The sequence below is a fragment of the Pithys albifrons genome, chromosome 12 (genome assembly GCF_047495875.1).
Source record: "Pithys albifrons albifrons isolate INPA30051 chromosome 12, PitAlb_v1, whole genome shotgun sequence".
NCBI lineage: Eukaryota > Metazoa > Chordata > Aves > Passeriformes > Thamnophilidae > Pithys > Pithys albifrons.
The window spans coordinates 17,906,982-17,930,945 of NC_092469.1; the positions used below are offsets into that span (position 1 = coordinate 17,906,982).

General features: G+C 41.4%; 1 protein-coding gene across 2 annotated transcripts in view; it reads left to right on the top strand.

Annotated features, from left to right (window-relative positions):
- The window catches only part of CDH13 (cadherin 13), a 450,489-nt gene that overhangs the window by 82,052 nt on the left and 344,473 nt on the right, over window positions 1-23,964 (top strand). For both annotated transcript variants that reach the window (XM_071567404.1, XM_071567403.1), the window contains exon 2: window positions 4,245-4,356. In XM_071567404.1, the coding sequence (XP_071423505.1) occupies window positions 4,245-4,356 (112 nt within the window). The remainder of the gene's footprint in view (window positions 1-4,244; window positions 4,357-23,964) is intronic.

Sequence of the window (23,964 nt, forward strand, 5' to 3'; positions counted from 1 at the left end):
TTTGGGGCTCTGGTGTTGCAGCACCTGAAGATGGAAACGATTTTAAGATTCAAAGATCTCGATCTGCATGATAAAAATATTTTGTCGTGTGCAATTTAATGCAGTGTTGGCAGTTCTCATTATTCTGATTACTTTTTTTTTTTCTCTCTGATGTTCTCAGCTTGAAGCATCACCGCATTTTCTATGAAAATCTGAAGTTTTCATATGCAAAACCCCAAATTTCTGGTTCTCGTGTTTGCAGAGAAAAGCTCGGAAGCACAAATTTTCAATCCTCACTTCCAAGTAAATGAGTCAAAGGAATAAAAAAGAAACCCCCAAATCATATTTAAAGCAGCAAACCCCACCTACAACTCCAAACAAAAAAAGGGGAAAAAGTCACAGGTAAAAAACTGATTTCTTAGGAAGTGACTCAAAATTTTTTGAACTTTTATTACTCTTATTAAAAATGAGAGTGATTTCTAGTTGAGCTCTTTCTTTGTGGGGTTTTTAGGTTGGTTTGTTTCCATCTCATTACTCACCTGCAGTCCAAGGCAGAATGTGGTCCTATAGAATATTGCCCCTTGAAATGAGATTTGTTTGCATTTATTGTGTGTAAAATTCCTGCTTGGACAGATGGCTCTCCCAGGTGTCTGCACCATTTCCATCTCTAATTAAATAAAGCCTTGCACAAGGATGGATTTCACACCAGAAGAACGTGTGTGAAATGCAATTAATATTCTGAGGGTTGTGGTTTTGTGGCAGGTGATCTCCTCCAGGTAGGGCTAATAAAGATGTGAGAGTGTTTACAGTAAAAGGTGAGAAAATTCATTTTCTGAGCAAGGATGTGGCCAATCAAACCTGAAACTGTGCAAGCTGAGAAGGACATAAAGATCCTGAAATTCTTTGAGAGGTCATTTAGAGCCTGACTTTGTCACCAGCAGAGGAGGCAGAGGAACTCTGGGGTTTGAGGTGTGGTGATACCCAGAGGTACTTTATTAGTTTCCTCTGCAGTGTGGTATAAAATTGCTGTCCTTTGCTGCCTTCCAGCCCCATTCTGTGAGAGCAGCTCCCAGTGCAAATGTTGGGGTCAGTGCAGGTCCATCATCAGGTGTGTGCTGCTTTCTTAACTAGAAATAAGGTGTTTCTTAGGCCTGGGGACTCCTCAGAAGGGCAGTTCCCTCCCAGTGGCCAAACCAGCACAGGACCCATCTGAACTAGTGACATTTCCTCAGTGACTGGCAATAAATTGAGGAAGACAAACGGTCAGGATATTAAAATTGAGTCTTTGCTCTTTGTGTTTCTGAAAAGCAGGTTATGAAAAATGTGGATTTTGCTTCTCAGGGAACACAAGATCTGAGTGGCCATGACTGGTTTGCTTTTCAAACTTGTAACACTCTAGATTTTCATGAACAATTGAGGTTTGCTGCATAATTGGTCAAGAATTTGGCTTTTTTCTGAGTAGCAAGTGAAGGATCCTTTTGTACTCCTTGCCCAGCACTTACTTGACAAGATATGTGAAAAATATTTGTACATTCTGAGTTCTACATAGGGCACTTAAATATTATTTTCAGTGTATTTAGCTGAAGTCTTTCTTTAGATGTCTGTCAGCCCCTAAACCATTTATTGTATCCAAAAATATGACATCTACTTGGTGCTTAAATTCCAATATATTCTGCTTTGACCAAGTCTCTTTGCCTTTGCCATAAATCTGTTTGGCTTCTTTTTAAAAATATTTTTCAAGACTTCTTTCCCCAGTGTGAAGAACCTTAACAGGAACTATTTTAATGAGATAGACATGTAGTTCAACAGAAGTGCCTTCATGAGAAAAACAAATTAAAAGCATAATTGTCATTTTAAAAAGATAATTAATTAAAAACTCTTCGTTCTGGTGACAAATATAACATTTTGTCTGACATGTTGAGAAGAAGAAAGTGCCTGGAATTGCACAAGTGGAATAAAATGTTCCGTTTCACAGCGAGGCCAAGCCTGAGTCTTGTAATTATTTCAAAGGGAGTAAAGGTCATTTTCTATTTGCTGCATCTGTATGATGTGAGCCCTCTGTGCCAGGCTCACACAAGTCAACTCATGACCCATTTAGATTGCCCAGATTTCAAAGTCAACTTCTCCCGTCACAAATCTGATAAGTAGACATATTCCTTCTCTAAGTACTGACAGAGATGATGTCCAAAGAGGCTTTTTATTTATAGCTCTGTAAGACAAGAGTTGCAGCATAAAGGCTCTGCTAGTTGGGAGATCAGAGCATGATTTGCCTCTTACTCTGTGTTAATCCTTTAGGGAATGAGCTGTTTGTAGATAAGTTTCAGCATGTATGGCTTGGACTATTTTGCTGGTGTGGACTCATTATAAAACTTGGCTTCAGTTGTTGTGCATCTTGAGATTGGAAGAGTTTTCCTTCTGCTGTGATGGCATTTTTATGCATATTCATTGAGGAACACTCTGAGTCAGAGACAGGTACTTCAGACCTGCACCTGTGCACACAAGATGTGTGCAGAAAATGCATGGGTGTCTTTCTTCCTGTGCCTGTGCCCATTTAAATGCATATTAGGCTGGGGGGTTTTAACAATCACCAATCAAGTTTTATGCTCAGTTTTCAGGGCAGGCTCTAAATATGTCAGTTCATGTTTGCGGATATCTCATATTGGAAAGACTCAAGTGTCCAATTCTCAATCCCGACAGAGTTCAAAATCTCCAATAAAATAAATATATCACTGTCAGTAAGTGAATGAGGGATTAGGTGCTGGTTTTTTAAACCTTTTAAGAAAGGCAGCAGAAGTGTCAGCATCGAAAAGTGTTTTGCACCTTGCTGGGTGTGTTACTTTTAGTCTTGGTTAATCCTTCCAAGGGACAAACACAGAGCAGGTCAGGATGGAAGGCAAACCAGCAGTTTGTCACCTGAAGGGGACAGGAGCCCTCAGCACTCACTGCTGTGCTAAAGGTGAGAAATTGTCTCCTCTTTCCAGCTGGAGAACTTCATTTTCAAAACTGTAATTATATGTTGAGGCTGCCTTGGCTCAATGGTCCCATTTGTGCAGGGCCACCTGAATTCAGAAGCAAATGTCACTCCAAACCCCGTGTTTGACTGTTTCCTTCTTGGGTGCTTTGTGTACCCTCCCTACTTGATTTTGCTTTGCAAGGGATTGGCCATAATAACTTTGGGATCAGAGTAGTCAGGGCACCACCTGAAAGTCAGGGTTTGAAAAACACCTTTGGAGGCTCTGAAGCAGAAAGTACTTCTGAAAATGCAGTTACAATACAGAGGTTGGAAAATATGATTTAGATTTTCTTACTCTTAAACTCACCTCCTTTTGCCTCTCTCTTTAACCTTTTAAACTTTTCAGTAATTTTTTTTTCTTGCTGCTGCTTTCTTGAACATTCTTACCTCTATGCTCTCATTTAACAGCTGCCAAGAAAAAAATAACCCTTCAGGTTGTTTTCTCTATTCAGGGATAAAACTCTTCACAGACTGAGATGAGCACTGTGCCTATTTCCGAGGAATTTTATTTTGCTTTTAAGCTTCCTCCTTTGTTAAGGTGTTCCTGTGGTTTCAGGGAACTTGGGGGACCTTGTGCTAACAGTGACACAAACTACTCAACTTTAACCTTCAGATCCACTCTGATGCACACATTTCTTTTTCAGTCTTCCCTTGGTGTAAACAAGGTTTTGATTATGGGGAAAATGGACAAACTGTGCTTGGAGGGAAAGGAAAGAATAAAACCCCAGCAGTTTATATTTATTAGCAAAGAAGTTCTTTTATAAATGAAACTTCTGCAGGTGAAACTTTACCCCTGAATAAAGAACGTATTCTGTAACTTGATGATCAACTTTCTGAAACAAGTTTGCAGATCCTAATTTATCAGTTATTCAAATCAACTTACATGTGCTTAATTTAAGTCTGTATTTAAGTCCAGCTGTATTTTAGGAGCAACATTACATCCTGTGTTTTCAGGAAGACCACTAATACTCTTTATTGATATTCTGAACTGAACTTCACCTTGAGAGCTACTATTTTGTAATTTCCATGCCAGCCCACATACATAAAAGCAAAAGCCTTACATAAAAAATTGTTTAGCAAGATTTGAAGGGGAAGTGTGATGTGATGGATATTTTGTTTTATGGGTATGGAGCCCAATGTTTTGTTTTATGAGCACTGAGCCCAGACCCAGTATTGTTCCCAGAAGCCAACATGATGGATGAAGGAATGGATGTTAAAAGTCTATTTCTGCTTTTTTTTTTTCCCCCCTCAGGTTCTGCTGCTTGCATGTGCAGAAGATTTAGAATGTGTCCCTGGATTCCAGCAGAAGGTTTTTTATATTGAAACGCCATTTGAATTCACAGAGGCCCAGCCGGTTCTGAACCGTACGTTATTTTCATATATTGCTGTGGTGCAAAAATCAGAACTGTTTATGTATTCTTTTGATTCCTGCCATTTATCAGACAACTTTTTTTATACCTGTGATTTTGAATATCCCCATGATTCTGTCTGGGTTCCCCTGCATTAATCCTATATCTCTACAGGCTTTACTCTGTTCCATATATAACAAATATATAACCCTTTAGGGCCATATGAGTATTTTGAAAACTTAGAATAAGTCACTTTTAAAAAATGTAAATTTACTCTGATTTTTTTTATTGTCTCTCCTATAAACTTGGAAATCAGGACTTGCCTACCAACGTTTCACTATTAAATAATTTCTGCAACTCAGGTTTGAAGTTTGCATCTTACAAGTTCCATTCGCAGCTGGTGCAAGTCCAGGTCTCCACATGAAATTCAGAGGAGGGTTGATGAAGTTTGGGATCCTCAGTGACTGCAAAGTGTGTCCCACCACAGGGATCCTCAGTGCTATTTCCACTGCCCAGTGTCACATTATCAAGCCCAGCCTGGCACAATGCACTCAAAGCATTCAGCTAAAAGGGGCTTTGACTGACCCTCAGTCCTTGTTAGTTCATTCCAATACTTCAGTGTCACAACTCGTTCAGTTTGGGGCCTTTGGGACTTCAATTCCATCAGACTAAGGGAGTGTCTTACCCAGTGCTGGATGACTTTAAAGACTTCAAAGAAGATATTAAGTGCTGCCAGTTTCAGTTCTCTCCAGATAGTGCTGCTGATGGGTTTTCAGTGTTAGGCACGTTTGGGTGAAGGTGGAATCTGTGCACATTCACTTCAAAATAGTGCTACTTTTTAAAAATCAAATGTAAGAGTTAGTTGCCAAAGTCTATTTAAATGGCTCAAACTTGAGTTATTCAGCCTTGAACAGGTGCTAAAATAAACTTTTAGAATAACATTTTTAGTCTCAACATTTCAATAAGTTACTCAGTATGAGTTGCTTTGTCACAGAAGATTTAGATCATGAATAGTAATACTACTCAGAGAAGTGAGATGGTTCTTCAGTTTAGAAAAGAGACTCCAAACTTCTAATTTCTTTAAGCAATTTTGTTTGCTTTGGAATTCTTATTTTAAAGAGTTGTCAAACATTATTTCTGCATGGTTAAAACCAAAAATTCTTAGAATATGGGAAGCATAGTAGATTTAAGAATCAAGCTGAAGGTGTATGTAAAAAAAGCAATGTTGATTAATGAATGTTGAAATGAATTATATACTTTGCCTGCTGCAGAACTTTGAGGCTGTAGCATGTCTGGTTAGATCTGCTGATTTGGAGAGGATCACCTAAAGGGTGAGTTGGTTGAGCCAAACAGACTGTGCTGCTCTGTAGTGACCCAGCGATTTGCATCGGCATAAAAAATCACAATAATTAAGATGCCATCATTAACACGAGGAGGAGAAGGAGGGAGGAGCAGGAGGAGACTCAGAAATGCCTGGAAACAATCTTTGGAATTAAATTATTTTAATAAGCAGGCAGTAAATTGGCCTAATACACAGTGTTGGACAGAGGCAGCCTGTCAGCGCCTGATTCCCGTTAATTGAATCACTCCCAAGCAGCGTGTCCTTCATGCACCAGCATTCAAACCTCAGCACAGTTTCTTCATTTCAGCAGTCAACAGAATTGAGCATTTTAATTGTCTGTCTGAATACTTGTGGTAGTTTGGGCTTTTGTTTCAATTTAGGCCTTATTTAGGCCTCAGTTTTAGCAGGCCTCAAAAGATGTGACGTAAATTGGAAGAGACAACCATCATCTGACTTAAGCAACCAAAGAGATATTTCATATCATCTAACATCATCAAGAAGTGTCAAAGAGTATAAAGAGAGAGGACAAGCTTCAGTCTCTGCCTCAGTCCCCAGGAGGGTGTGCTGCCCTGACTCCTGAGATTAGGCCTTGCCACCATCCACGTTGTGTTTATCTAGGGAAGTGAACATTTTCCTGTTAATTTTCTCTTTTCTCTTGCTGGGAGGTTTCTCAGGAAGAGTTTATGGGAGGTTTCCTGGGGTTTGAGTGGTTAAAATCAGTGTTATTAACTTGGACGACTTGGTGAAAGAGTTATTATTTCTTTTCACATTTGTATATATATGTATTAAATCATATTCTAGTTTAAATTTTTCTTTTCTTCTCTGTAGTGATGCCGTGAATGACCCTTCCCCCAAAAACAGGACTCTGAGCCACATTAGTGTAGGGTCAGATAAAAAGTAAAGGTCCTTTAATAACACAGGGCCTACAGCCCACAGGAATACAGGATGACATGCATGTGTCTTAGTTCTTGTTTCCATGGCTTTTATAATAAGATCCCTCCAATCATTGCTTTACACATTTCTCAGTCCAGCCCCAGTCCCACCCCTGGTCCAACCCCCTGGAATTGGGTCTGGGGTCGTCAGGACCCTCTGTCTTCATCAGCTCTTCTTCCTCAGGCACACAAAGGTCTCTTGGAGTTCATCCAGTTCTGGCTTCTGGGTCACTCTGACCTGTGTTTATGTCTCATTCTGTGGGCCTCTGATATCCTTCAGCTCTTTACCTTGGAAAGGAGTCTAAACAAGATTAATTAACTAAAGGAATTTGAGCTCCCTGTTCTGGGACAGGGGTAGTGATAGAAAGGCATTAAACTTAAACTGTTAGAAATATTAACCCTCTAAAAATCTACAGCTACTGTGTTCCTAAAATCTACAAAATGTGAAAATCAGAACAAAAACCCTTTCGGCATCAGTAGGAAGAGCTGTCCTTGGGTACAAATTACCTCTGAGGCTGCTCGTGTGCCCTCATACACTGCTAGAATTTTCTTATCCATTGGGGTGTAATTGGCCTTGGAACCCTTGTAGCTTCAGCTCCAGCAACCAAGTGGTCGTCCTCGGGTTTCACCAGGCACCTTTTGCCAGAGGGACCTTTATCTCCACCTGTAGAGTAAAGTACATACTTCACATCTGGTCCCTTCCTGACAGATCCCAGAGCCACAGCATGTGAAAATTCTTGCTTGATCTGCCTGAAAGCCTGTTGTTGTTCAGGACCCCATTGGAAATCATTCTTTTTAGGGGTCACAAAGTAGAGAGGGCTCACAACAAACCATGTTCACCACGTGTCTTACTCCTGGAGCTTCCCATTCTCCCGTGTACAGCATGAGGTGACCAAGAACGAGACCTTTCAGATATTTACTGGAAATAGTTTCAGCTTCTGAGCCAGTTTATGATATTCTGCCAGTTGCATTTCAATCATCTCTTTATTCCTAGCATATTTTAGCTCTTCATTCCACAGCTGATGTTGTTCTGCTTCCACTTCCTTAGTCAGCTTGTTAATGGCTTGCTGCAACTCACTTGTCTCGTGATTTATTCTCTCAATGTCCACAGCTGAGTACTTTTGGTTGTCTATGATCTTCTGGAGCTGGCTGTTCTCCTTCATTGCTTCTACTTCCAATTCTGCTGATTCAACTTGATCATTAATACCTTCTATTTTTTGATCAAGCCCGGCTATATGAGATTCCAGACTAGCCAAATAAGCCTGGTATTTCTGTACAGACACTACATGAGTACCAATCATTTCTAGAAGACTACTCAACTTATCAGCAGCTTTTCTGCTCTCTTCTGTTGTTGTTTGCACAAGAACTTGGTATTGTCATTGGAGATCATGCAATTCATTTGTGGCTTCACTGAGACCTTCATTGACACCACTCTTGAGGAATTGTTTTTGCTTCTTGAACAATTCCGGTTCATTTGCACATTTTTGCTCTTCCTCTTCTGCCTTCTTAAGCTTCTGATGGTAAAGATTATCCAGCCTTTCAGCTTCTTCTGTCAGCCTTTTTACTCTTCAGCTCTTACATGGAACCTCTCCCACCTCCGCGAACCGGCCCCTCTCACCTGGGGGTGAGGATTGATCGTGCTGTGGGGATGGACTCCTACACTGTTACCACCATGGGGATGAGCTTCTACACCATTCCCGCCTTGGAGAGGAACTCCTATGTCATCCACCCCATGGAGAGGGACTCCTGTGTCGCTCATCATACCTAATGGGTGGAGGTAGGGAATAGTCTGTTGGATGCTGGGACAAGGGCCTCCCCCACTCGTCTATTCCTTCCCATGTGGGTTTGAGGTAGGGAGGGGAAACCACACCTCCAAGGGAAGGTTGTGTCCAGAGAGGTAGAAGTGGTTCTCCCTCAAGCTGAGGGAAATGCTTTGACCTCCTCCTTACATCTTCCATGATACTGGATATGTAGTCAGGGTACAAATCGTCAAGTGACACTCTACCCCAGGCCGCTTGTTCCGTCTCCTTCTTTTCTCTTGACACCACTCCGCTTTCTTTTGGGTGTGCCCCAGTTCTTTTGGGCGTGCCCCCAGTTCTTTTGGGCCTGCCCCCAGTTCTTTTGGGTGTGCCCTCTCTCTTGTGGATGCTTCTTCCTCTCTGGTGGCTGCTCCTTTATTGTGATTGCTCTTTCTTCCCTTGCAGCCATTTCCTCCTCTCACACAGTCGCTTCTTCATCCATTGCAGCCGCTCCTTCGTCCATGGCTACTGCTCCTTAATCCACTACTTCCTGTGTGGACAGGATAGGTCCTTCTCCTTCTTCTTCTTCTACATGTTCCAATTGCAGGGATGGGTCTGTAGGTTCTGCAGTCTCCTTTGTCTACGTCTTCTTCTTCTTTGTGGGGGCAATAGTAACTTTGACTTTGTAGTACCCTTATTTCCCAGCTATAGTACTGGCAAAATGCCAACTGCCCAATAATGAGTCAAAGGGTCCCCTCCCAGGGAAAGGGAGTGAGGAATAAAAACCCTTAGAAATGGAACTTTGGAATGGCCAGGTTTTATATTTACACAGAAGTCCCCTTTGCATGTTTCTATCCCCGTTACCCAAGAGTGGTGTAATTTAGTGGTTGCATTGCAATGTGAGGCTTACCAGGGCTGGGGAAATTAATAGAGCAAATAGGGCTGTGATTGTTTGTGTAGTCCTCAGTAAGCCAAGGAGCTCCTTAATTCTCTTCTGAAGTGCAATAAAACAGTCTTTTTCTTTTTTTTTTCTTTTTCAATTTAAACAAGGGCCTACTGTACATTGCATTGCTGGCATCTCCCTTGTAATTAAATATAGGTTATGGATAGTTCTTACATATTTATTACTTCTACATATGGCAATGTTAATTATATTTTATATTTACTGATGAGAAGAAGGAAGAGATACCCAGACTGAGGGGACTGAATTTTTCTCTTTTTTCTTGTGCTGATTTGTGGCAATTCTTATCAAAGCCTACTTATAAATGACCATAAAAAGTCCAGTTGTGTGTGCATATCTTCCTTCCCAGCAGTTGCACTGGCATTTAGTTGCTATTAGTTTTTCTCTCATGCTGGTCAGGCTGAACTGGCTCTTAGTTATTACTTATTTATTTATCATTGCATCTCATTTAACAGCAACTTTCAGACTTTGTCCATTTTATTTTCCTAATTTTTTTCATTTATTCTTTTTTCAACTTTGACCTCTTGTTTTTTCCTCCTGGTTTTCTTTTTGGTCTTTTTGCTTTTTTTAGTTTACACTTAGCACCATCTTTGCAATCAAATAGAGAAGATCATCAAGATGGCTACATTCTTGATGAAGTGTTAATTGACAGCATTTAATTACAGGTTTTACACCTTTCAGAAACCCTGGTGGCCATGAAATGCTTCTCCATCAGAAAGGTTGTGTTTGGCAGGGCTGACAGGTCACTGGCAGTGACAGGGCTCTGTCATGCTGGGCTGATAGAAAGTTCCTAATCAGCCTCATCAAATGTGGAAATGTAATTGTGTTACATTAATCACGTTTATACTTAACATACATCGGTCTTGGCTTTTGGGAGCATTTTTAATTGACAGTGAATCAAATAGTGCACTTGAAAAATGGAGACAATTACCATAAAGCAGGAGGTGATGTGTTGTGCATACTAAAGTGGGGAGTACTTTGCCAGTGCTTTAAATGTCAACACAAAGGAAGTTTTGACCCTCACTTTGAAAAGCTTTAATTTGGATGTTAATTAATGCCTGACCTCTTCTGTCTCTTACATGATAGATTGCATGTTCAGAGCTTGGGCTGCTGCAGGATCAAGGCTTGGTCTGTCTGCATTTGGGTACTTTTTTTTTGTTCTGAGGATTTTAACAAAGACTCTTCTATTCAACCATTCTGAAAATTGTTTTTTATTGATATGATGTGAAATACATTAGGCTGTTTATTAGTGCTTAAAAGCAGTTCTGCTGTCTAGCAAAGCTGTGGCCTCCAAGATTTCCTTTGTCCCAAGTGAATAAAGCCTGTGGCAGGATCAGAGAAGTGTCACGTGTGTGCCACTGATCACACTGACAACAGAACATTTCCTGTTGATCCTGACATGATGCCACATGAGATCTGTGATTTATCACCCCACTCCATGCCATGTGCCTGCACAGTTGGCCTCTTCCCATGACTCTGTCATGCTCCCAGTGGCACTGCTGCTCCCCTTGCTCGTTCTGATCCGTGCTCAGTGTGTTATCACACACTCTTCATTCATCTCCCCCCTCCACTCTCTCCCCAGCTCACAGGGAGCCAATGTGGCAACCTAATTCAGACTCTGTGATCTGCCAAACCCTCTGTGGAGTTGTGACATGAGCTTTAGATGCCAGTGTTAACTCTTCATGCTGAATATTGCAGGGTTTGGGTAATTGGAGCAGCAGATTGTAGTTTTAGCTTGAAAAAGAACATGTTGAAGCGAGGTAAGATTTTAAGCTTAGTAATTTCTTGCAGGGAAAACTGTCTAGACTTCTGGGTAATAGGTGGATAACTGGATTTTTCACCTCTTCAGGTGTACGTGTCTGTAGTGTGTCCTTGTTGAAGCAGAGCTGTGGCTGTTCCAAATAAAGGAGTCTTCAATGCATTTTGAATTTTACAAACATCTTAAAATTACTTTCAATTCACATAATCACTCGCTATGTTAAGAATGTGCTTCAGAAAATGTGGAAAAATGCCTCGGTTCCATTTTCCTTGGCATGTGGTAACAGGTTCTATAGAAAGGCATCTCAGCTTTCCTACCCAGAGAGGGGAATGCTTGTTATACTCTAAAATATATCTCAATAGGCTCATATGTATGCATAGAATTTGAATTTGAATACCAGAGCTTCAGTTCTGACACTTGAGCACATGATTAAGACCAGGCATCTGGGAATCTTATTCCATGTGGACAGAAATATTGGTCAGGATTTGAAGCCACATGTCTTAATCCCACTGCTCCCATTGAAATGGCTGTAGGAAGCCAAAGGCATGCTGCTAAAATTCCAGGGAATCTCTGGGGATATGCAAAATGGCTGCAAAACTGTGGAAGTAAGTTTGAAAGTGGGAGATGGAGAACTTTGCAAAATATTCCTGGAGGCAGAGTGAGGAAGATCCTTTGGCACTGGAATACCTAAGGCATTACCTTTCAGTTGAAGTTTGATGCAGAACTCTTACATGGAGGGAGAAAATTGTCTGCAAATTCATATTGTGACTAAAGAATGTCTCTGAATCGACATATGCAGATTGATGGTGCAGCATAACAACATCATCTCAGCTGTTAAACTGCCTTCACACATGATTAAATCAACACAAAACAGCAAAAATAGTTGTTAGGTTCCAGGTGGTCAGACAGTTCTGTTCCAAACTGTGTCTGCTTATTAACAGGACCCAGTGGGGAACGAGTCAAAAATAGACTGCTTGGGTTTTGTGCATATACATTTAATTAAACCAGTTTTTGAAAAGGTGGGATGTTAGACTGAGCAGAATTATTTAGTCTCTGAAGAATATCTTTGGGGCTAAGTCAAAATCTCGCAGGGATGGAGTTCAGCACTTGTGGAGTAACAAGGGAAAGGCACATGTGTTGGTGAAGCCTCCCCTTGGCGTTGTAATTCCAAGGTGGAGGAAATGAAGATCTAAACTCCAAGTGACTTTGTATATTTTGTTGAGAAAAGCCACGAAACCCTGTTTAGAAAACACACCAACCCAACCCACTAATGAAAAGCGAGTGAGAATCTGTGCAGTGACAGTGAATGCTCCTTCAGTGGGTTGGTCTGGGTTTAGGAAGACAAAAGTAGCAGATTATTTGGTTTGAGATTTAATTTGTTTCTGGAGGCCTTCCAAGAGCCATAATGTTTCCCAGATAATACTTCTCTGAAATCCGTGTGGGCTTTGGTTGGTTGAGACATGCCAGCTGTTCTCCTAATAATCCAAATCAATGGCCAACTGCTCAGCATTAGCAGGTTGGGTCTCTTGCTCAGTGCAGTGCAGACCTTGTATTAATAATGTCCCAGGTGCTTCAGGGGAAGATTTCTCTGTTCATTTGCAGTTGGCAATCTCAGAATCAAAAAAATCAGATTAACAGAGCTATTGCTTCTGAACTGATTACTGATGCAGGCTGTGATGCAGCTCCTTCTCTGCAGGTGTAGGAACATGTTGGGAGGACAAAATCTGTCTCTTAGGAAAAATGCAGGTGGCTTAACATGGGACAAACCCCACAAGAAAATATTCTGACACTGCTTATGGCTGACAAAAACTTAATACTGAGGTCAGGCTGAAGAGGCCGCAGCACCAGCCCAGCTTTGTAGGGAGGAAACTCTCCATTTGATAGAATCATAGAATTGATTGGGATGGAAAAGACCTTTGAGATCATCGAGTCCAACCCTTGGTCCAACTCTAGTCCATTTACCAGATCATGGCACTCAGTGCCACGGCCAATCTGCGTTTAAAAATCTCCAGGGATGGGGAATCCACCCCCTCTCTGGGCAGCCCATTCCAATCCCTGAGCACTCTCTCTGCAAAGAAGTTTTTTCTGATATCCAACTTAAATTTCTGACAAGGAGGTGGGGGTGTTTAGCCTGGAGAAGAGGAGGCTCAGAGGTGACCTCAGCACTGTCTGGAACTGCCTGAAGGGAAGTTCTGGCCAGGTGGGGGTTGGTCTCTTCTCCCAGGCACTCAGCAATAGGACAAGGGGGCACGATGGGCTCAAGCTCTGCCAGGGGAAATTGAAGTTGGAGAGCAGAAAAAACTTCTTTGCAGAGAGAGTGCTCAGGCATTGGAATGGGCTGCCCAGAGAGGGGGTGGATTCACCATCCCTGGAGGTTTTTCAGCTGAGCTTGGCCGTGGCACTGAGTGCCATGATCTGGTAAAGGGACTGGAGTTGGTCCAAGGGTTGGACTTGATGATCTCGGAGGTCTTTTCCAACCCAAACCATTCTGTGATTCTATGAACACAAGTTAAATATGTTGAGATGTTAATGCATTTCTGCAGTACAGTGCTGGGGATGTTCACAGGCTGCATTTCTGCCAGAACTCTTCATTTGATGGTCTTGGGAAAGCACCATTCAAAAGAAACATGGCTAGCTAACCTTTTCCATCCCATTTCAAAGTGTAGTGTGGACATTTAGTGAGAATTAATGGGAGGTTAAATCTTCCTTTAAACATAAAATCTTATTTAAGTTAATGATATCTTAAAGCATGCAAGTATTCTTGAAAATAATTGTAGCTGTAGTTCACAATTAATTCTGAGCTTTTAGGATTTCTCTCTGCTAATCCAAATCAAATTATAACTTTTCTAATGTAATTATGATCATGCTTCAAGTTGCACATTTTCTTTCCCTTTGCTTATTTAATTCAGTCTCTTTCAGACAGTCCTTTAATGGCCATATCTCCTCCTTCACAGCTTTCTTGGGCATGTGTTTTCTCAGTTTTGCCCTGAGAGTAAGTAACCCTAGCTTAGAAATGAACAAATTTACATTAGGAAACTCATAAAGTCTTTCAGAAATCTCTCAGATCGAGGGATTTTTTTCTAGCTGGAGGCCCCTGAGTTTGTCTTATGCCTCTGTTCAGCTTTGGCTTCTCCCCCTGAACATTTTCCTCTAGAGAAGAGAAAAATAAAATTAACTTTTAATGCCTTGATTTGGAAAACCCTGGTCAGTTTGGAATGACTTTGTGCATATTTGTGCCTTTCTCCTGCTGCTTCTTGGGCAGCCAAATGAACTGTAGAGAGTGGAGTAAGTGCATGTCATATTTTAGGATGTGAATATTAACTAAAATATTTGTGTGGTATTTTTTAATCCCTGAAAAAAATATCGGCCCAGACAAGGTGTAGGATTTACTAAAATAATAACCCTTCCCTAAAAGGGATTATCTTTAACAAAATTTGAAATTTATTTACCAAAGAATTCTCTTTAAACAAGGTACAAATAAATAAATATGGGCCCTGGCAAGGTGTAAAACATTCCCGTAGTGATCTGGGATGTTGCTTTTTAGACAGGAGCTCCACTTCCAATACTAACTTTGATGTGTTTACTTTCTTTGAAAAGAAAAGAAGTAATAAAAACCCCAGTGCAACCTTCTTCTCTCAGCTGTGGAGAGAAGTGAAGCAGAACTGAGGGGCCTTTAATAAGGCAGCAAAACAGAGGCAATACTGGAACAACTTACAGGTAGTCGATAGCAAGAGAGAAATTCCCCCCTGAAGTTGTAGCCAGGACTGGTAAATCTCTGACACTTTTGAACCCCTTGCTGATGGTGCCAGAACTTAAATGCAGGTTAGACTGAAGTAAATGATAATCTGCTTGATGTACAGGCCCATTCTGCTGCCAGGGATTGGGGTTTGTTTTACTGAAGGTGATGGGAATGCTCTCAGTGGACTTGGGTTTAAACTGTGAACTGAGTTGTCCTGTCTTGTAGTTTCTGCTGAAATAGTGAAAAGCAGGTTGTAGAAAATGGGTGCATTATTTGTTTTGCTTCTATTACATTCTATAGCAAGAATATATTTTCTGCTAAGCACACTGATAAGAACCATTGTTTGTGTCAATGCTCTTGGGCACGTGGGGTTTGTTTCCCTTCCTTTGTGTGGCCCTGGAGCAGCAGCAACACAAAATGTGCTCTGGGCTGCCACAAACCCAAATTGCCTGGCTACAAGTAGGACCCCTGCAGACTTTATTTAGCTGGAATTTTAATTACAGTGCCAGCTCTCAAAACTTACAATAAAACAGTAGGGACATAACTGTAACTTGACCTTTATAAAACATTAACACCAACCTATACAGAAACATAACTTCAACTTTAATGAATAAATACAGTAGGAGGCAGAATCCAAGAAGTTATGAAAATGGTGTACTTATAATGTTTTGACTTTTGGAAAAAGCATAAAAATATGCTCATGTGAACACCAAAATGATGTTGGTGGGTTTGGTTCCCTGCATCCAACTTCTGGTCCTCATACAGAAATGCAGGAGAATCTTTCCATGGTTTTCTCATGCCCTGGGGAAAGCAGGGCTGCTTGGAAGGCTTAGGGAAAAGGATGATGCACAAACCACCTGGGAAATGCTGATGTGTCAAGGCCAGCTCGTTTCTTTCCCCAGAAAAGCTGATTCAGGGAACTTCAGGTGCCCACTCATTCCCTCTGAATCTCATCTTGTCACTCTTGTTCCTTGTTGTATTCCCTGGAGAGAGAAGTGTTTGTGACAGTGGATTGCACTTTGGGCCATGTGCTCCTTCTCCTCTTGAGAGTCAGACAAGGAGGAGGTGGGGCTGAAGAGGAGGAATGGAACAGGATGGTCTGTGCTGCTGTTGGATGGGAATGTCAGTGCAGCCCATGAAATGGGTGACAGGCCTGGCTCCCAACTCTGTAAGCAGCATAAATGTCCACAAACCCAAATGTATGTTGGGTTAATTCTGGCAAAAAAAAAAAATAGTCCCTGAGATGTGATGTGCCAGCTCACAGTGTTTTGTAGTTCTGTCATCGTGGAAAGATGATTAATTAGGTGCTCCAGGACTTCTGTTGTTATTAATATAATATATAATAGGAATATTTTCAGCGGAATGGCTCCTCTCTTTTGGTGTGCAATGCTTATCATTTTGTCCAGAGTTTCCTCCAGACCAGGCAGGTATGACAGAAACATAAGGGAGTGGCTTTAATTTCTGTGTGTGTGTCTTTGCATCCAGCACCATCTTTGAACACAAACAAATGATATGGAGGGTAGAAATGCAGCTGTCAAGGACTGTGCTCAGGAGCTTCCCCCAGGGATTCATTGTGGCTGAAACACAGGCCATAATTTGCCAAATAATCAGTGTTTGGTCCAGTTATGATTATTCTATGATCTTCTCATCCAGAGAAGAGCAACAAGGCTGGTGAAGGGACTGGAGCACAAGTGCTGTGGGGAGAGGCTGAGGGAGCTGGGGGTGTTCAGCCTGGAGAAGAGGAGGCTCAGAGGTGACCTCAGCACTGTCTGGAAGTGCCTGAAGGGAAGTTGTGGCCAGGTGGGGGTTGGTCTCTTCTCCCAGGCACTCAGCAATAGGACAAGGGGGCACGATGGGCTCAAGCTCTGCCAGGGGAAATTGAAGTTGGAGATCAGAAAAAAATTCTTTGCAGAGAGAGTGCTCAGGCATTGGAATGGGCTGCCCAGAGAGGGGGTGGATTCCCCATCCCTGGAGGTTTTTCAGCTGAGCTTGGCCGTGGCACTGAGTGCCATGATCTGGTAAAGGGACTGGAGTTGGCCCAAGGGTTGGACTCGATGATCTCGGAGGTCTTTTCCAACCCAATCGATTTTATGATTCTGTGATTCTGGTTTTGGTTTGTGGGGGGTATTTTTTTGATTGGGTTTTTTTTTTTTTGGAGTTTTTATTTTGTTTGGGGTTTTTTGGTGCTTGTTTTTGATCAAGGCTCTTCTAGTTAGAATTGCTATTCAGCCTGGCTTCTACTTGTTGGAGATCCACTCAAGTGTGCCATAGAAAAAAGTAGGCAATAGTGATTTTTATAATATTTTTCTAGAGCAATGAAAGCAGTATTGTGGGAGTCACACAGAGTAATTTGCAACCAAAGAGCACATTTCATTTAAATTTTTAAAAGTTACATTTGTGGCACAGGAAATAGTCTAAAATTATCTTTAATAACAGAGTGGATGGGTTCACTCTTCCGATTAATAAGAAAATGCAGCTCTCCAAATGTTCTGATAGAGTTGGTGCTTCTTCAGAGAAATCAGACAGATCTCAAATGCAGGTAGGCAGAAGTTTTTTGGCATGATAGAATAGCAGCTTCTGCCAATTGTAAATCAAAATAAAAAACTTTATTTAAAATGATATTATTACTTCTGGCACTTTACTTTTATTCTCTGAGCCACTGTCTTTAATAGCTTCTCCAATAAAGTTAGAAGAAATTGAAATACAGAAGCTTTAACACTTCCATAATAAATCTATTAATCATAATGCTTCTGAAAACATTAGGCATTGACTACCTACTGCTGTTTTTATAAGTCAGCATCATTTCCCAGAATTGTATGATGCTAACCACAGTTAGCCCTGGTGATTAATTGCAGTGAAATTACCTGTATGATGAATGAGTGCTGGACACGTTTGGCTTAACTCTTTCTGGCACTGTAGCTTTGCTTTACATCCTGACTAAGCAAGGTATTTAAGCAGCACCTTAATTTAAGTTCCCTCCACGCTCTGCAGAGCTTTGAGTTGCCTTCAGTGTTCCACAGGCCTAAACTCTATATTACCTTCAGCACAAGTGTTTGCTTACACAGAGTGTCCTTTGGGAAAGGCTGGGCTGGGAGGAGGCTGTTCCCTCTGCAGCCATGCAAGAGGAAATGTAGGTGAGCTCCCCAGCACAGGAGTTTGCTGTGCTGATGCAGATGATTTGGAGTGATTATGTTCAGAGCCATAAATACAGCAAGAAGTTCACTTTCCACGGGTGAGTGCTGTTCCTGCTGAAATTGGTTTTTTCTGCACAAGTCTGTGCCAAACTCTCCTTCTTGCTGTCTGCAAGTGCTGCTGAATTGCAGGGAACTGAGCAATCAAATCTAGACTGGTCTTTTTTATCTTCTCTTAATGTCCTTTTAAATATAATGATGTCTGGATAGGGCTGGGCACCACAAATAGGTGCAGGAGGCTGGTGCTGCTCCCCTGCAAGAGAGAGCCTTGGGAAGTTGGATTCTTGCTCAGGATGGCTGAGGGGGACCAACCCTTGCTGGAACAGCTGGCACTGCCCCTGTGAGAACTGGCAGACTTAATAGTTTAATAAAGATATAAATATTTTTTAAGTATAATTAAAGACCAAACTTAATGCACCCAGATGGGAAATGACAGGTTATGGGTAAAGGTCAGAAAATTGCTGTGTAGCTTTACTGGTCTCTAAAGCCAACTCTGTATCATGGTCTTGCTACTAGAGCTGGGGGTTTAGAAACCCAAAAATCAGCCTCAGTTTGCCCTCTGTGAAAGCAGATGAGTTTAGTAGAGCCAGTCTCATTAAACAGAGTTTAATTGCCAGTTTAGCACTGGTGGGAAAGTGCCAGTTTTGCTCAAGATGAAGCACTCTAGATTTTATCTCAAGTGCTTCTTTCCATCAAGACAAGAGAAGCAGAAAGTGCCCCCAAAGATCAGCTGAAGGACCTGTTGAGACCCAAAGATGATGCTGAGCTACCCAGACAGTGGACACTTTGCTGAGGAGCAGAGCTGTCACTTGAATCTACCTGTGCAATACACCCAGGAGATGGAAATCTTAGCTGTGCTCACATGGTCCTGCTTTGCCCCTCAGTTACCCCCTTCTGGTGAAACAGTTTTCCTTTAAAAGGATTAATTATACATGGATTGGAGTGACTCCACGGCCTGGGAGTTTGCCCATTTCCCCAAGAGAAAGTGGTTGTTAAATCCCTACTCACCTGAGCCCTTGTATTTTTAATACTTTAAATCAATCAAACAATAAATAAAGCCATGGCAAGCACTAGTGTTTTCAAAATAAATATTTTAACAGGTATTTTAATAAGTATTGAAGGAACTGGAACCTGCTTGTGCACAAGAATATTTGGATGCAATGATTTAAAGTGCGTAGGAACATTTAAACATTGCTTTCAGCAGCAAGCTGAGGAAAAAGTGCCTTGTTTCCTGGATTTTCAAGTCATGTGCTGGAATATCATTCCTGTGGTTTGATCTTTAATTTTTCTCTGCAATGATTAATTGGAAATAGATGAAATGGTTCCAACAGAAGGGATTGGCATAGCTTGTTGGCGTAGGAGAGTCTTCTGAAAACTAGAGAGGAGAGTATGTTCTCCTGTAGCTTAAAGCAAGGAAGCTTCCCAGATCCTGGTGAGATACTGGAGCTGCTTGGTACATGAATATCATGGCCCTTCCCTCTCCAACATAGTGTGTTGTAATTCTGGAACCTTATTTGTTTTTCAATACATTTGTTAGAAATTCACTTTTTTTTTGTCAATGTAATGCTTTGTCTTGCATTGAATAGATTTTTATCTTGTCTTTCTTTTAAATTTCATTCTGGTGGAACCCTTTTCCTCAACAACTTCAGTTTGGCAACTGAACCAAAAATAAATTATTTGCAGAGCTCTAATGGTGTCAGTACATTGCCTCCCATAGAACCCAAGCCTGCATTTCCTCTCTGGAATGCCCTAAAGTGAACATTATTAATGATAAATGACAATGGTTATTTTGCAGAGAAATTAATAACTTGGATGTTGCTCTGAAATGAGCAAAGCAACATGGATGTCCTTGAAGGGTACTGAGCACATCTTTGTGCATCAGCTGCTCCTTGTTATGAATAGATTATGGAAAAGCCACACTGATTTATTTGCCAACTGGTTTCTTGCATGAAGAGCAATGTTGGCAAAGGTGATGACGTAGCTGTGGCACCTGAGCCTCCCTCTTGTCCTGTGTGCCAGTGGGAGACAGGAATGGTTGGCACTGCTCTTGTTTTTCAGAGCAAAGCTTAAGATCTGATCAATGATAAGGGTTGATTTCCATGAGATGAGTGGATTTAGGGAGATGCTTCCTCAAGTGGGTTTGTTTTGGTGGCTTTGGATGGGGAAAAATGGAGAAACCCTCTACTGGAAGAAGGGAAGGAAACAAGGATGAGTAAATCTTTATTTCTGATTAGCAGCATTTCATTGTCTTCTAATAAATCATCCTGATCTCAAAGCTCCCTTTCTGCCATGCTGAAACCAATGATGGTGTTTGCCACCATTAGTGTTCCTCAAGAACTCATGGAGAGTTCTACTGGCCAACCTGAACTCTGCAAAGTCTGATGCAAACAGTGTAATTCCCTCTCAATTCTGTGCTAAAAATATCTAATTAGAAGGATTACATGAACTGGGAAAAAAAAAAAAAAGAAAATAAACCTTAATTTTTGTCCAAGAAAATGATATTGGTCTGAAAGATCCAAGGGTTTTGCAGAAAACTCTTGTGGGCTACTCATGAAATCTTACAGGAATTATAAGAAGTGCTGAAAGCTGATCTGTGACTGCCATTTGTAACTGACTTCATGCCCTTCTGTTTTACCTTTTGAAGGCAAATTCACTTTCAGATTAACTTTGGCAGGGAGGTGTTGAGGTGTGTGAGTCAGCACTTCCTCAGATATTTCTGCCAGCGTTGTTGGGAAGACAAAGAATTGTGATGGATATTATCAATAACAGTGCTGGCCTGAAAGGAAAATTGGCAAACTAAGTTAAGAAACACTTTCCTGCCTTGTTCTGGCACACTCCACACAAAAACTGAATTATAAGTTATCAGTGTACAAACCTAAAATTTATCTTGAGGTTTAGGAACTTTTTCCCCCTTTTTTTTTGCGAAAAAACTGCTGCTATTGCTTTTCCATTTGGAAATCTAGAAAAGCTTGGGGTTTTTTGTTTGTTTTGGTTTGGTTTTGGGTTTTTGTTTGGGTTTTATTTGTTTTTTTTTTTGTTTGTTTGTTTTTTTGGTTGGGTTTTTTGGTTTTGTTGTTTTGTTTTTTTTTGTTTGGCTGGTTTTTTTGTCTGAAACAGTCTGGTAGAAGTCAGTACAGCATGATTGAAGCAATGAGGGATTTAATTCTTTCTATCCACAGTTTGGGATCTATATTTAACAACTCTTTCTAATAATGTTTCCACTGTACTGAATTGTGTATTGATTATTTTTCTACAGTAGCTTCATTATGGAATTCTAGAAGCAAAATGGGCTTTTAGGTGTCAACCTGAAACTCTTCACCATTTTGGGTATAGTGTCACACCTAATTCTGTGAGGGCCTAATCATACATGGTTTGATTTCATGGAAACAACTCTCCTTGACTTCACTGAGAGCTGCCTGAGTCTTGGGTCAAAGTACTGCCATGTTATTGAAAGTATAATAAGCACTTTGATTTAATTTTCAACCTCTCTCATGGTCTTACATTTTAGCTCTGCTTTGCCTGTGCTTCTGCTGCACACAATCATAGGATTGCTTAGGTTAGAGAAGCTCTCTGAGATGACCAAGGCAAATCATTCCCCCAGCACTCCCAAACTCGTGTCTCTAAGTGCCACATCTACACAACTTTTAAATCCCTCCAGAGATGGTGACTTTACCAATGCCCTGGGATTCCTCTTTCAATACCTCAAAACCCTTTCAGTGAAGAAATTTTTCCCAATAGCCAATCTAAACCTCCCCTGGTGCAACTTGAGGCTGTTTCCTCTTGTCCTACTGTTACTTTGGAGAAGAGATCGACCCCCACCTGTCCACAACGCCCTTTCAGGTATTTGTAGAGAGCAAGAAGGTCTCCTGTGACACTTCTTTTCTCATCCTTGGCAGCTCCTCACCAGACTTGTGCCCCAAACCCTTCCCATCTCCCTTGCCCTTTGGCTCCAGCACCTCAGGGTGTGTCCTGTAGTTCCCCCAGGGCACTGTGATCTCTGACTGCAGCTTTCAGGGACATCTGCTGAAGAAACTTAGAACATAAAACTTAGTTAGACTTTGAAAATGATAATTTTATTGGTGCAGCTCTTGGAGCTGCTGTGGCCCAGAGAGGGCTGTGGGAGCTGTCTGTGGTTGCCTGGGCTCCTTGGGCAGAAGGTGCCAGGTGAACAGCCCTGCTGTGCCAGGGGGCTCATGGCATTGATTCTTAGCGGTTGCTGCCACAGAAAAGAAGAGTGGCATTTAAGAGAGACAAACCACCGTGTTAAAATTAATGCCTTTGATTTGCTTCAAATCATCTGGAATCCACGTGGGCCTGTCAGAATTTATACCTTGCTTGGCCACAGTGATAAGTCTAAAACTGTCACGTAATCACCATCACCCCTTGGACAGGAGAGAAATGACACGTCCTGCTGCCTGCACTCAGTGCTGGGGTATTTATCTCTCCTTGCCTTGAAGATTGGCCTTGGCCTAATTGGTGTTTCTCATTGTTTATATTGCTAGGAAAAATAGGATTAAATACCAGGAGAGAAAGATAACAGAGGTTTTGCTTCATAAGATAAATAAAAATCAATTGCTGTTTGGTTCTAAACATGATAAACGTGGCTGGGCCTGTCGGTCTTCCCTGCTGCCCCCAAAGCCTTGAGGGGCTCCTGAGGATAATCTTAATAGGATAAAGTGGCCTTTGAAAGGCAATTAGCAAGATGCCTATGAACTGGGCCATGTGTAGGCCATGCTGAATACCCTGCTGATTAATGCTCATCTTAATTCCATTTCTCGGGATTTATTTACTCATTTCACATACAATGTATTTATCTCCTTTAACTCTGCTCTGTGGTTTGGAGAACTCCACTGCCTCTGGAGTTCTTGTGCAGCTTCACTTGTACCTGTTGTCCTGGTGAGCAGAAACAGCCACGTAAGGACTGTACAGCAATGCAAGGGGAGCTTCGGTCACAACCAATACAGTGTCTGATCAGTGCCAAGAATTAATACTGGAATGATGCTTATGAAAAAGAGGAGCAGCAAGGAAGACACTGGGCATTTTAGGGATGGCATTGAGCACCTTGTGACAACTCTCCTGGTGTTATGTAGAGGAATGGTGTTTCCTGGGAGCTGTGCAACTCACACCATAACAGAGCCCTGGGGAAAGCTCTGCTCTCTTAGCCCTTCTGTGCTACAGCCACTAAAATGCTTTTTATGTCTTTATTTTTAAACACCTTGCCTATGAAAGGAATTCCAGAGTTTGTCCTTTCTTACCAAGTCTCCATCCTTGGCCATGTTTTCAGAAATCCAGGATCCTCTTAAGTGCCTTCCAGTAGATACTATTTAGGTATATTTAATTAATACTGAGCCTTTAGTACTGTAACTTCTCTATTCAGGAAGATTCAACCTCCAGGAGGCTTTGGAACTCATTTGATGTGCTTCAACACCTTTTGTGAGCTGCACTTACATCTTTTATGTTTATTTTAGCCTTTGGGAATTAGTGAGCTGGGAAAGTGAGGGCCCTGCCACCCACCTGCTTCCTTGAGCTCAAACGCTGCAGCACCAGCCCACCTACAGACCAGGAATAAGCAAACAAACAGCTCTGACCAGAAGGTCTCAGCAATCAGCATGTCCCTCTTGTTCTAAAATTAAATGAGATGCAGAACCTGTTGGAGGGGGAATAGAGAGAAGAGGTCCATTATTGAAACTACATCCCATTTCCACCACACACAACAGCATCCTACAGCTGATAAATAGTTTTAACTGCTAGAAGTAACATGACCTCTGAGGCAGGGAATATCTTCCTCCATCTATTTTCAGTTAGGGAGAACCTTAGTAGACCACTGTTGGAAATAAAAGGAGATTAGTAAGTTTTCCTGGCTTTTCAGTACTTCATAAAATGTAGAAAACATTAAAATAATTCAATATGTTCTTGAGAGATAAACATGAATAGGGCACTGGAGGCTTGGGAATCTTGAG